This window comes from Balaenoptera acutorostrata, chromosome 2 (genome assembly GCF_949987535.1).
Source record: "Balaenoptera acutorostrata chromosome 2, mBalAcu1.1, whole genome shotgun sequence".
Taxonomy (NCBI): Eukaryota; Metazoa; Chordata; class Mammalia; order Artiodactyla; family Balaenopteridae; genus Balaenoptera; species Balaenoptera acutorostrata.
Genome location: NC_080065.1, coordinates 186083116 through 186094902, shown reverse-complemented (window position 1 = coordinate 186094902; position 11787 = coordinate 186083116). Strand labels below are relative to the sequence as shown.

The 11787-nt window shown below is 64.4% G+C and overlaps 1 protein-coding gene across 2 annotated transcripts; it reads left to right on the top strand.

Annotated features, from left to right (window-relative positions):
• Positions 1–338: 338 nt before the first annotated feature.
• BSG (basigin (Ok blood group)) lies at positions 339–7925 on the top strand. Of its 2 annotated transcripts, none has more exons than XM_007176649.3 (7): positions 339–497; positions 5213–5369; positions 5840–5922; positions 6035–6448; positions 7012–7036; positions 7124–7190; positions 7693–7925. In XM_007176649.3, the coding sequence occupies exons 1-6, from the start codon at positions 431–433 to the stop codon at positions 7185–7187; spliced, it is 810 nt and encodes a 269-aa protein (XP_007176711.1). In that variant the 5' UTR covers positions 339–430; the 3' UTR covers positions 7188–7190; positions 7693–7925. The 2 variants fall into 2 exon arrangements, with proteins under 2 accessions (XP_007176711.1, XP_057397546.1); XM_057541563.1 differs by having other exon boundaries at positions 7288–7925.
• Positions 7926–11787: the final 3862 nt, after the last annotated feature.

Sequence of the window (11787 nt, the reverse complement as noted above, 5' to 3'; positions counted from 1 at the left end):
CATCCCACCTGTTCACAGGGATCCCCATCGCCTCCCTCGATCCTCTTTAAATTTTTTGCACTATGGCAAAGTACACATAAGTTGAGCAATTTACACTTTGAGCGTAAAGTTAAGATCTTAAACTTGGAAAGAGAGCTGGCCCCCGCCCGGTCTCGCAGGCCCCGCCCCGTTTCCTAGCAACGTAGCCTCGCCCCTGGCCGCAGCGCGTGGCCCACCTGGGTGGTCACGTGGTGCCGCCCATTCGGCTTCCGTAGCGCGAGTCGGCCGGGTCCGCGCGTGCGTACATGCGTCCGCGCGCGTGCGCAGGTGGTGGCCGACTCACCGTGCGCGCCCCGCCCCGCGACGCCGCCTGCGTGCGCGCGACCGGCGGCTGTCCGGTTCTTATAGCGCCGCGGGCGGCGGTTGCGCGGGGACGGCGGGACGGCGGGACATGGAGGCTGTGAGGCTCGTGGTGCTGGGGCTTGTGCTGCTGAGCGCTCAGGGCGACTTCGGGGCAGGTAAGGACCTTGGGGAGGGGGCGCGAAGCCTGCTGGTGGTCTGGCCTGGCTGGGGGTGGCCCGCCCTCTGCTCCAGGGGAGACCCCAGGCCGGGCGAGAGGGAGGAGAACCCGGCCGGTGGAGGGAGACCCCGCCTGGGGGATGGGGAGGGAGACTCCGAGCTGAAACCGATCTGCGCGAGGCAGCTTAGGAGGGACTTTCCTGCTCGGAGTGCTTGGGCGGGGGCCGCAGGGGAGCCCCCGGGCACCCAGGCCCTGGCTGTCATCCGGGAGGTGGGCTATTGTCCTCACGGGGGCGCGGGCACACAGGCACGTGACGGCCCCTGAGCCGGGTCGGCTTTCCGGCCGGAGGGATTGTCCTTCTTCCCGGGATTTAGGTCCCGTGTCTCGCTCTGGCTCTGCACTTGTCCTTGGAGTCGCCCGAACACTTAAACCCTTGTGGGGAGGCATACACTATGCTTCTTTCGTTTTTGTCTGATTTCGGGGCCCAGAAGAAGGTGGAGGCTGGTCCACCTTCCTGTTTTTACAGGGATGGAAACGGAGGCCCCGGCCGGGAGGGGAGGTGTTCTAAGGTCACCGTGAGCCCCCCGGCTCAGAGCAGGAGCTGTGGGGGGGACTGTTTTTACAGACTCTCAAACGGAGCTCCTCACGGGAAGCGCAGCCTGCTGGGTGGGCAGACGTGGTTTAGAGAATGCTCACAGCAAAATGGGTTAAGGCGTGCTTTCCTGGGAGAAAGCAGGGCAGCTTCTCTTTTGCCTGAAAGAGATTTTTTTTCCTGTATGGAGCGCGACTTCCCGTTTGGTTCTGGGTTAACGATTTATAGTGACCAGCGTGTAGAGAACAAAGTGCAGACCAGCAGGGTCTGGGGCTCTTCCCACAAGGGAAGCAGGAGCAGGTGGGCTCTGAAGGGGGTGGCAGCTGCCCTAGGGCATGGGAGGGGCTGCCCCTTAGAGAAGCTTCACCGGCTTACTGCTGACCTACTTTTAGATCTCAGTTCGCCTCTTTCTTTTGCCTCATAATCAAAACGGCCATTTATTGACCGCCTTGTGGACGAGGCCCCTGGCAGGCAAGGTGAGTGCCTGGCAGCCTGAGCCCTTTAGACGCAGCCCTCGCCAGCCAGCGGGGAAGGAGGGCCCTCGGTGTTCTGGTGGGGGCACAGCTCCTCCGATCCATCACCCTTGTCTGTGGGGTTGCTCTTACACACTCACACCACGTGAGTGTGTGCAGTGGGCGGTCCTGGTTTATTTACGCCATCTGAATCCCCCTGGGACTGTATCTGTGCCTTGTCCTCCTTTTTCACTTTCCACCTTTCCCAGGGACTCTGGGAAAGACCTGAAAGTCTGGGTCACGCGTCCTTTTTCTGCCTGGGGTGAGTGAGTTCGTGGCAGTGTTTGCCTTTCCTGGCCAGGTCAGCTCTCCAGAAACCTGCCTCAGGGGACTCTGCTGGAGCAGGTGTCTTCGGTGCCCCCATCGCCTGAGGCCCCAGGTTGGTCCTCCTGCTGGGAGAGCCCTGCTCTCCAGGCTGTGCAGGGCCCTGTGGTCCTGGCGCGGCTGGTGGGCAGGCACGGACTTGCTAACTGGGTCCCTCTCTGAGCCTTGGGTGAGGGGCCGGAGCCCCGAGCCCGCAGGATTGGAGGGGTGAGCAGCCCGGGGCTGGCCTCCCAGAGGCGGTCTCTCCTGGCCACCGCCTCGTTCCGATAGCTCCCTCCAGGATGTGTACCCAAGGCCTGCCTGGCCCTGCGCCCCGCCCAGCCCGGCTGCCGAGTGGGCACAGAGGAGGGGTGGCTGTTTTTAGATGAAGGTGACTTTACTTGAAAACATGGGTTGCAGTCACATGGTTGGGAAGGAGGGTCAGGCGCTCTCGGGTTCCCAGGGCTCTGGGAGGGCCTGCCTGTGCACGGCCGGGGCCCTTGTGAGTTTTTGGGGTGCTGCCCCGGGCCTCCTGGGCGCTGGGCGTGGCTGGGGGTTGTGGAGGGTGGGCTTTTCACCCTTTTTCCGTCACCGCCCCCTGAGGAGCATTTTGAGGCATTCTTTCTAATGGCCCTGTCCCAGTGACCTGTCAGTGTCACAGATGTTACATCCCCAGTGGCAGCAGTCTCTGGGGTGGCTCTGGGGGCCACAACCCGGTACCCACCTTGGAGTGACCCGGCCTGTTGAGGATGGGTGACCGGCCTGTGGCAGATGACTGGGGCGGATGGGCTGGCTCCCTCGCTGCGTGTGTCCCTCTGGCCAGGACCGGGGTGTTGGCCTGCGGCCTGCGGGGCCTCAGGCAGGGAGGGCCCTCCCGGGCGAGGCTGGCCAGCCCGTTGGCCTCTGCAGACCCCTGGGAGGGGTGGAGTTGGGGCCCACCTCTGCCCCTCTCTGAGAGCTGAGGCCCCGCCCTGCTGCCACCTGGAGGAGACCTGCGGGCACTCCTCTCTCCTCCAGGAGGCAGGGTGGGGCCTGGGTGAGACCTGCCTGAGCACCCCTGTCCGAGGCTCTAGGGTGCAGAGGCAGGCCCTGTCTGGGCGAAGCGCCACCTCTGGCCTCACTTCCTGCCCTGACTCACCTCCCAGCTCTGTACGGAGCTGCTGGTTCTGCAGTCTTGGGAAATCTTGACGGAGAAATGCGGGTTTCCGGAGGCCTTTGGTGAAAGTGACGCAGAGGTCCAGCCTCACGCCCCTGTCTGCCTGTAACCGCCTGGCCTGAGGCCTGAGTTGCCAGTGGGCGGACGTGAAGGTCGGCCTGTCCCCGGGGCCTTGTGGCCAGCCAGGTGTGCTCTCCTACACGGCCGGTGCACACGCATGTGCCGCGTGTGCCTCTGCACCTACGTGTCCATGCACACGTGCGGGCACTGCTGCGGGTGTGCCCCCAGGAGCGGGGAGCACCTGGAGCTGCAGAGGGGCCTCCTTTGCTTCAGTCCCTGCTGGCCCGGACTTCTGAGACATCCTGTCCCCTTTTGAAGAAAGAGCCAGCAGGTGGCCGGAGGCGGGGCGGTGAGGGCTGGCGACTCAGGAAGAGGCCCCGCCAGGCCCTGCACGTGTTCTGTGCACGCGCTGGCCTCGGGTCCCGCCTCTACCACCCGAAGGAGGCTGGCGTCCCCCGGACCAGAATGCAGCCGGGGCGCTGGGGCCTGCGTGCGGCCAGCCCACCCAGGACCTAACACACAGGCCCAGGCGCGATCTCAGATGCCCAAGGAGATGTGTGCTCTGCCCGCAGTCGTTCCAGAAAGCGGCCCAGCTGTGAAGTCTGTCCTGGGATTTGAGCTTTAATTTTCTTAGCGACTAAGGAGTCCATGAGGACGGGGGAGCTCGAGCAGGCTCTGCTGTCCTGTGCGGCCGGACACCATCTTCTCGTGCTGTCAGGACATCTTGCCTCTGGGTTGGACTATTGGGCGTCAGCCGGAGGGTTCCTGGTGCCAAGTCCAGCCGGGGGTCGTGACCTGCGATCATTCTGCTTAGCTTCATGTGCTTTGTCTGTGCTCACACAGTTGTGTCGTCAGAAGTCACCGTGTGACCCCAGTGAGGAAGCGGGAGTCCGGGGTGGCGGCCTGCCCGGTGGGTGTTGGGGCCCGCAGCCTGGCTGCTTTCCTACTGGCTGAACTGTTCCAGTGCAGTCCTGGATTCTGCTTTCACCTCATTTTATGCCAGAGGCCTCTGGGCCGGCTCCCTCTGTGCCCAAGTCCTGTGGGCGTGGCCTTCTCCAAGGGTCGCCTCGGGTGACGGTTCTGGAGAAACAGGCGCTACCTGGTAGACACCACTGTGCCTTGGACCCGGCTTTATAAAGTCCCCACTGTCCCCAAGGACAGCGCGGGCAGCCCTGTGCTGCCCCGGGATCCCGGGTGGCTTGACAGGAGTATCCCCAGGACACCTGCTCCCAGCCCTGGGATAGGGCTCTGGTGTGGACGTTCACTGAAGGTCAGCATCTGGAGGTGCGGCCTGACCCCCAGCAAAGGGGTCCTCATTCTGGTCTGCCGTCCTGGCCCCCTCCCTGAACGCCCAGAGGTCTGGGGTCTCCTGCCCCTGGTCCCTGGAGAGGAGCCCTCCCCAGCTCAAGCCCAGTCTCCTGGCTCCAGAACTGTCAGCGTGCTTCTCACTGTCTGGTTCTAACTGGCTTTACATTTTGGTTCGTAAAGAGAAGGTCGTATTGAATGGGGAGGCTTGCCTGGTTGGAAATTGAGGGGAAGGGCTGCTGGGAGTCGCCCCAGTGTCCCAGGCAGGAGGACAGACTGTCATTTGTATGGAGGTTTGTGGCACATGCGGCCTTCTGGGAAGCAGGCACCTCCAGGACGGGGCCGCTGCAGCCCCCTGGCCCCCGTGGCCTGAGCACACCTGTCCCACCCACCCCGGGTGGCCTTGCCTTGGTTGTGGGAGAGAGGGGGAACATGCAAGACTACCCAGAGCGGGGGTGGTGACCTGGGCGGTGATGGACTTCAACTTTCCGAAAAGGCCTTTTGGGGCTGCGGGGCTGGACCCAGCAGTCGCTGCCCTGGTCCTTGTTCTGGGACCAGGGTGGGCGCTGCTGCTGTTCCCACGCCCAAGGCCCAGCCAGTTAGGACAATTCCTGGCAGAATCCTGCCCCAGACCCCGAGGGGAGGGCCTTCCAGGAGCCCCATGCGGTTCTGGGCCCTGGGTACCAGCCCTGGCTTCTCTCCCTCTGGGGAGTTGGGATGGGAGAAGTGGCAGACTCTTTGGGTTCTCCCCTGACGCCATTCTCTTCTCTTCTTTGGCTGCCCAGGGAGCAGGATCTGGACTTCCATAGATGATGATGGCTCCAGAACCCGCCTCACATGCGCCTTGAATCACAGCGCCACCGAGATTGTGGGCCACCGCTGGGTGAAGGGGGGCAAGGTGCTGAAGGAGGATGCGCTGCCCGGCCTGAGGACGGAGTACGAGTGAGTGAGGCTGCCCCAGCAGGAAAGGGCGGGGCCTGCTTGGTCTCCAGGGGCCTCTGGTCAGCGAGTACGGAGGTTGTAGTCGGTGGGCTGGCTCTGGAAAGATGTTGGGAACGGGCTCAGATGGGGGTTTGGAGACGGCCGAGGCCCGGGATGCAGGGAGGGTCCAGTGGCTGCCAGACTTCACCACCTCCAAGACCCGTCCTTCCTTGCGGCGCACTGGGGACCCCGGTTCCTGGCTTGCTGGGTTCTGAGCACCGCCGGCGCCACTGCGGAGCCTTGTCTGGGGGGAGGAGCGGCTCTGGAAGCCCAGGGCTCCTGGATGTGGGTGTGGGGTAAGCCGCCTGCCGCCCCTGCACCTCCTGGTCCCTCCTCCCCCGGGAGACACCCCCCCCGCCCCCCGCCCCTGCCCGGCAGGGTTTGGACAGAAGCTTCTCGGCTCACACCCTGCTCACCGCGTCTGCCTGCAGCGTGGACTCGGACGACCGCTCGGGCCAGTACTCCTGCATCTTCCTCCCAGAGCATGCGGGCCGCACCGACCTGGAAGTGAAGGGTGGGCTCCTGGGGGCCCCGGGCCTGAGGGGCTGGGGTGGAGGCGGGCGGGGCGGCTCCATCTCCGGCCCCGCGGCCCCGGGTCAGACTCCAGCTCGCCCTCCTCCCCGCAGGGCCCCCCAGCGTCAAGGCGGTGAAGAAGTCGGAGCACGCCACCGAGGGGGAGACTGTGGTGCTGGCCTGCAAGTCGGACTCCTTCCCGCCTGTCGTCGACTGGCTGTGGTCCAAGATGACCGACTCTGGGGACCAGGCCATCGCTAACAGCTCCCAGAACAAGTTCTTCGTGGTCTCCTCGGAGACCAGGACGGAGCTGCATATCCCAGACCTGGACCTGAGCTCAGATCCCGGCAAGTATGTCTGCAACGGCACCAACTCAGAGGGCGCTGGCCAGGCGGTCATCACGCTGCGCGTACGCAACCGCTTCGCTGCCCTCTGGCCCTTCCTGGGCATTGTGGCCGAGGTGCTTGTGCTGGTCACCATCATCTTCATCTACGAGAAGCGGCGGAAGCCGGACGAGGTCCTAGATGGTGAGCCGGCCCCACACACCCTCTGCTCCCCTCCTGGTGGGGGGACCCCTGGGGCCGGGGCCGCTGTCCGGGAGTGTGGGGCTGAGGGTCAGCCCCCTTGGCCACCGTGTCCCAGGGCCTCCCCGGGGCACCCGCCCCCTTCCCTGGCTGGGGGTGTCTGTCGGCCCTTACGGCCTCACCTGCCCCTCTCTCCTCCTCACTGGGCTGCCAGCAGGCGTCCTCCGCGGTGAGTGCTCCTCCATTGGCTTGGTCTCCGCCTGTGGAGGCTGCTTTGGGCCCAGGGCTGTGGCACCAAGCGAGCCCCTGGCCTTGTGTGATGGGGCCACTGGGGCGCCTGCCCGTGGGCGGGGCTGGGGGCCAGGCAGGGCCCCCAGGTGCCCCTCACACTGAGACCCCAGACAGCTCACGTGAGGGTGCGTGGCCTGGGGCGGGCTGGCCCCCACATTGCAGCCGGGGAAGCTGAGGGCAGGGCCCCGCGGGATGGGGCCGCCTGGTGCGTGGCCTGGTGTGCAGACCCGCCGCTGACAGCCCGTTCTCCTCTCTTGCATGTGGCACCTGCACAGATGAGGACGCCGGCTCTGCGCCACTGTAAGTCCCTGCCTTGCTGGGGGCGGGCGGGTCGCTGGGCAGAGCTGGGAGGCATGAGGGGCAGCTGTCTGGTCCTCCCGTCACCAGGAAGAGCAGCGGGCACCACGTGAACGACAAAGACAAGAACGTTCGCCAGAGGAACTCCAGCTGAGAGGTGAGGGGGGAGGGGAGGGGAGGGCGGGGCGGCCGAGGCCGGGGCTCCTGCTCCTGAGGCTGGTCCGAGTGCCCCTTCCCCTTCCCCTTCCCCGCAGGACCAGGACGAGTCTGCAGGCTCCCATCCCAGCGTTTGCACAACCCCGTGCCCTTTCCTCTTACGGAAACCCACCTGGCAAAAGCAAACCATGTTGTGCATTCAAATCACGTTTTCTCACCTTTTTAAAGAAAAACTAAGCTAGGGTTTTCTGTGTGTAGAATTCTGCCCCTTAGGGGCTTTGCTTTTCTTTTTTAACCATCTCGTGAGCCCCCCAGGGGAGTCGTGAGGTTTGTTTGAGGCCCCTGCCGCCCCCACCACCCGTCCCCTCGCATCCCCTGGGCTGTTGGTCTCCTGGTCTGGGTGTGGAGGACAGACGGCCCTTTTTCTGAGGCTCCCGCCCCAGATCCATCTCCTGAGGCTGCTCGGTTGTGTGGGGCCAGAGCCAAGTCCCTGCCCTTTACAGAAGGTCCCAGGCGGAGCCGCAGTGCCAAGCATCCTGCCGCGAGAAGCCAGTGCTGTCGGGTCACTGCAGGTCTGAGCACGTGGCCACCCTGAGGGCGTCACCCTCACCGCTGCCCCATCCACACACCCAGGAAGAGGGTGTCTGCTGCTATTCTCAGAGCAGGAGCCACTGTGATGGGCCTCTCTCCCCACCCTACCTTCCTACTCCCCAATAAAGTGTGACCCCTCATCCTCTCCCGGCTCCTGTCTGCGCCGAGCCTGGGTCTCACCAAGAAAGCTCGTGGGGCGTTCAGCCGGTGAAGCGTAATGAGGTTAGGCTGCATGGGGGCTGGGTGGTGGGTAAAGCCAGGAGTGGTGGACGAACCACTGCAGCAGGACTGGCTCTCCAGTTCTTGTAAGCCTGCTTCTGCCCTTCAGAGGGTATCTGGACAAAACCAGGGCATCCTTCCCGCGGGCCCCCAGGTCGGGATGGGCAGCCATTAGCCACCGCTGCCAGGCACCCAGCCGTCCTGGTCAGAACGCTCCCGGTGCCTTCGGTGGTCTGAGGGGCAGGTGAGCAGCTGGGACCTCGCTCTGGAGCTGCGAGTCTGTCCGGAGGCACATTGGGGTGGGGGCGGGGTGCCCCTCTTGGGACTCTAGCTGGGGATGGGGGGCAGCCCAGAGAACCCCAGGAGCAGCTCTGCACCAGCCCCCGGGGGGAGAAGGGGGTTGCCTGCTTACCCAACCTGCATCCCGGTAGCTGGGCCGAATGGGGAAGCATAGGTGGGGTTGAAGGGGGTGAGGGAGCAGGAGGTCATAGGAGGTGGGGCGGAGCCCTGGGACTCTGGTAAGTACCACCTAGGCCTCCCACTGGGCACACCTGGGGAAACAGTGCCAGAGGGGAAAGGGCTTGTCCAGGGTGACCCTTTTCCCACACCCAGGGGCTGTAGTCACCCCATGTCCCCCTCTGGAGCCCTGCCAGACCTGCAGGTCTGGGTGAGGGTCTCAAGCCACCTACTGGTCGGGGGAGGCAGGGGTCTCAGAGTGTTGGGCCAGCTCTTCCCAAATCTCCAGAGAAGCGAGAAATCTGGGCTCACGTGTGAAGTCTGCATTTTTCAATGTTGGGAAAAACAAATCACAACATACCAACGCCTCAAAAATTGACGGACTTGGCCCCCGGCCACCGGTTTGAGGCCCAGTGGGTTCTGAGGTGGGACGGAGAGGGCCTCTGCCCAGCAAATCCCACAGCCCCGGGACGGGGGTGGGTGGGGGGCAAGGGGGGTGGTTTGGGCTGGACCAGGCTGCCCCCTGTCTGCTGACCAGGTGTGTCACAAGAGTCACCCGCAGGTCTGGTTTCCCTGAGCACCCACGGGGAGAGTAGGGGTTCCTTTACGGGGGCCTTGCACCGCACAGCCTGGAGGAGATGCCCCCCAGTTCACAGGAACTGAGCCCGCTGGTCCCCGAAGCCCTGGGGCTAGGGGCTGAGGCTGGCCAGCCGTTCCCTCCAGCCACCACCAGAGGGCACCACGTGCACACCCCTGAGGGCACTGGGGCCCAGGAAGTCAGGAGAGTCCCTGTCTACAGAGGTCTTGGGATGCCCTGCCTGTCCTGTGTGCCTCCCAGCTGGACACGCTGGGCCCTCGGTCCCGGGCACCCACCATCTAAACTTCTCTCGTCCAAAGGATGTACATCCCTGCTTGTTCACTGGGCCACGTGGTTGGCACTGACGGTGTACATGGGTCCGGGGGTTCTGCCAGCACAGGAGGTGACGATGAGGCTGGTTCCTCTCTGGGGATGCTGCTGAGGCTGGGCTCCATGTTGGAGGGCACGTGAGGTTGTCCCCGGCTCGGGGTCTGTGTGTGTCCTCACCGCACCCCAGCTGGGGCTCCGCCCACCTTCCTGCTGCACCCCTGGCGCCCACACGCTTGGGGCTCGGGAACGACTGCTGGTTTCATTGTCCAGACAGCAAGTGCGGGATTGTCCGCAGGCAGCGCCTTGGGGGACAGGAGAGGGTGGCATGTGCTGTGGAGAGGGGACCAGGCCCCCAGAGAGGGACGCCGCTCACACGTGCTTTTAGGAGAAGCCTGACCAGCAAACAGGGCCACGGGGCAGACGGCTCTGCATGTTTCCCTCACTGAGCATTTGATGAGCACTGGCAGTCTTTGGCCTCCTGTGCCACTGGGGGCTGTTCTTGGCTGCAGCCGCTGGAGCTGCCTCAGTTTCCCCAGGGGCGGGACAGGAAGTCACCGGATGCAGTGAGATCATCTTTGGCAAATGCCTGGAGGCTCAGGACCCGGGGTCTGTCTCGGGGTCCCAGTCGCTGAGGCAGAGGGGCAGGGCTGAGCGTGCCTTCCTTCTGGGGCACAGGCTGCCCACCCCTTCCCTGGGCCCACCGCCCTCTGGACTGGGAGCCCTTCGAGGATGGGGACGGGCCCTGCGCTGGAGGCATCGGGGGTGCCTCCCAAGCCCCAGCCTCGTTCCTCCCCCACTCTGGGGCCCTGACGAAGAGCACCTCTGTTGTACACGGGGGGCACCCCAAGGTCCCATGGCGGCTGGCAGCAAGAGAGGAATTTAGGGGTCTCGCCTGGCAGCAGGGGGCAGAGGTGAGAAGGAATGGGCCAGAGGTGTGGGGGGTCCCCGGGGGGAGTGAGGTCCGCAGGGAAAGGAAATCCCAGGTCAGCCGAGGACCCCACCCTCATCGCACAGATGCCAGGAGACTCAGGCCTGGGTGAGGGGCCCCCTACCTAAGGTCACTCTCCAGTCGGGGCTGGACGCCAGGGCGCTGCCTGGTACAATGGTGCTCGTGCGGGCAGCCCAGACTGGGAGATGCCATCCCCCTTCCGAAGTCAGCGGCACGTGTGGGCACTCAGGCCCGCCACACAAGGCTGAGGGGACAGTCAGTATTGCTCGAGTCTGGCGGTGAGTTTTCCAGGCATCCCTCGGAGCTTAAACTCTGAGACCCCTCCCTGGTCCGGGGCCTGCCAAGACCCTGGCCTGGCTTTGTCTCCCTGGTCTCTAACTATTTTGCACTCAGAGGGCCCCCAAACTGTGGGCTCCAGGGCTTCGGACCTGGACCTGCCCCAGCTGAGCAGGAAACACGGGCCATGTGCTGAGGTGCTGAGAGGCTGGGGAGGGGAGCTGCGGGCAGGACAGCAGGGCAAAGGCCTCGAGCCCCGGCCAGCTGGGCCTGCTGGAGGCCCCTGTGCCCAGAGCCCAGCGCTGGGGAGGAAGAGGTGGGGCAAACTGGGTGGGGAGGGACTGGGGCTTCCTTCCACGGGAAGTGGGAGTCCAGCAGCTTTGGGTAACAGACCACTCACTGTGAACTGACTTCGGGTTTTATTCCTGTTTGCCCAGGCTTGTCCCCAGCCCACCCCACCCCCACCACCTCTGGGTCCTCATCTCCTACAGCCCCCACCCACCAGGTCCTCAGTATCCCTTCTCCTCACACCAACCAGGCACCGTCCTGCCTGAGGACCTTTGCACAGGCCACGACACCTGCCGGCCGCTCGGGGCTCCGTCCTCCCCTCAGGTCCTGGCTCTGACACCACCCACTCTGCAAGGCTTCAGACAACCCCCCAGCACCTCCTCATCCCCTGTCCCCACTCAGGTTGAGCTCACCCCCTTCTAACGGACACTACAATGTCTGCTAAACATCACATCTGCTGTGTTGACTGTCACCCCACCAGGGTGGGGGCGGCCTGATAGATTCACTTCTGAATCCCAGCCCCCATCAGGTGACTCATAAGTATTTAATGAATGAATGAATGAATGAATGAATGAATGCTAAGAATGCTCTGGCCCAGGGCAAGTGGTGAGACGGGGTGGGAGGGACGGAGGCTGGTGGCAGCCTGGCCCAGGGTGGAGCCCGTGTGTTGGGGAGGAGTCTTCAGGAGAGGGGCTGGGACCCTCTCCTCCTCTGTGACTTGCAGGTCCAGGCCAGGTCCCTGGGGGAGGGGTGCCATTCTGCCTCTCCAGGCCTGGTGGGTCCTCGGGCTGGGCTGCGGGTCCACCTCCTCCCTGCTCTCAGCCGAGAGCCCTGGGGCTCTGGCGGCCTGCCTGGACTGACATCTTCCCAGGGCGAGCATGAAAGATCCCCCTTCAGCTGGAACACACATCT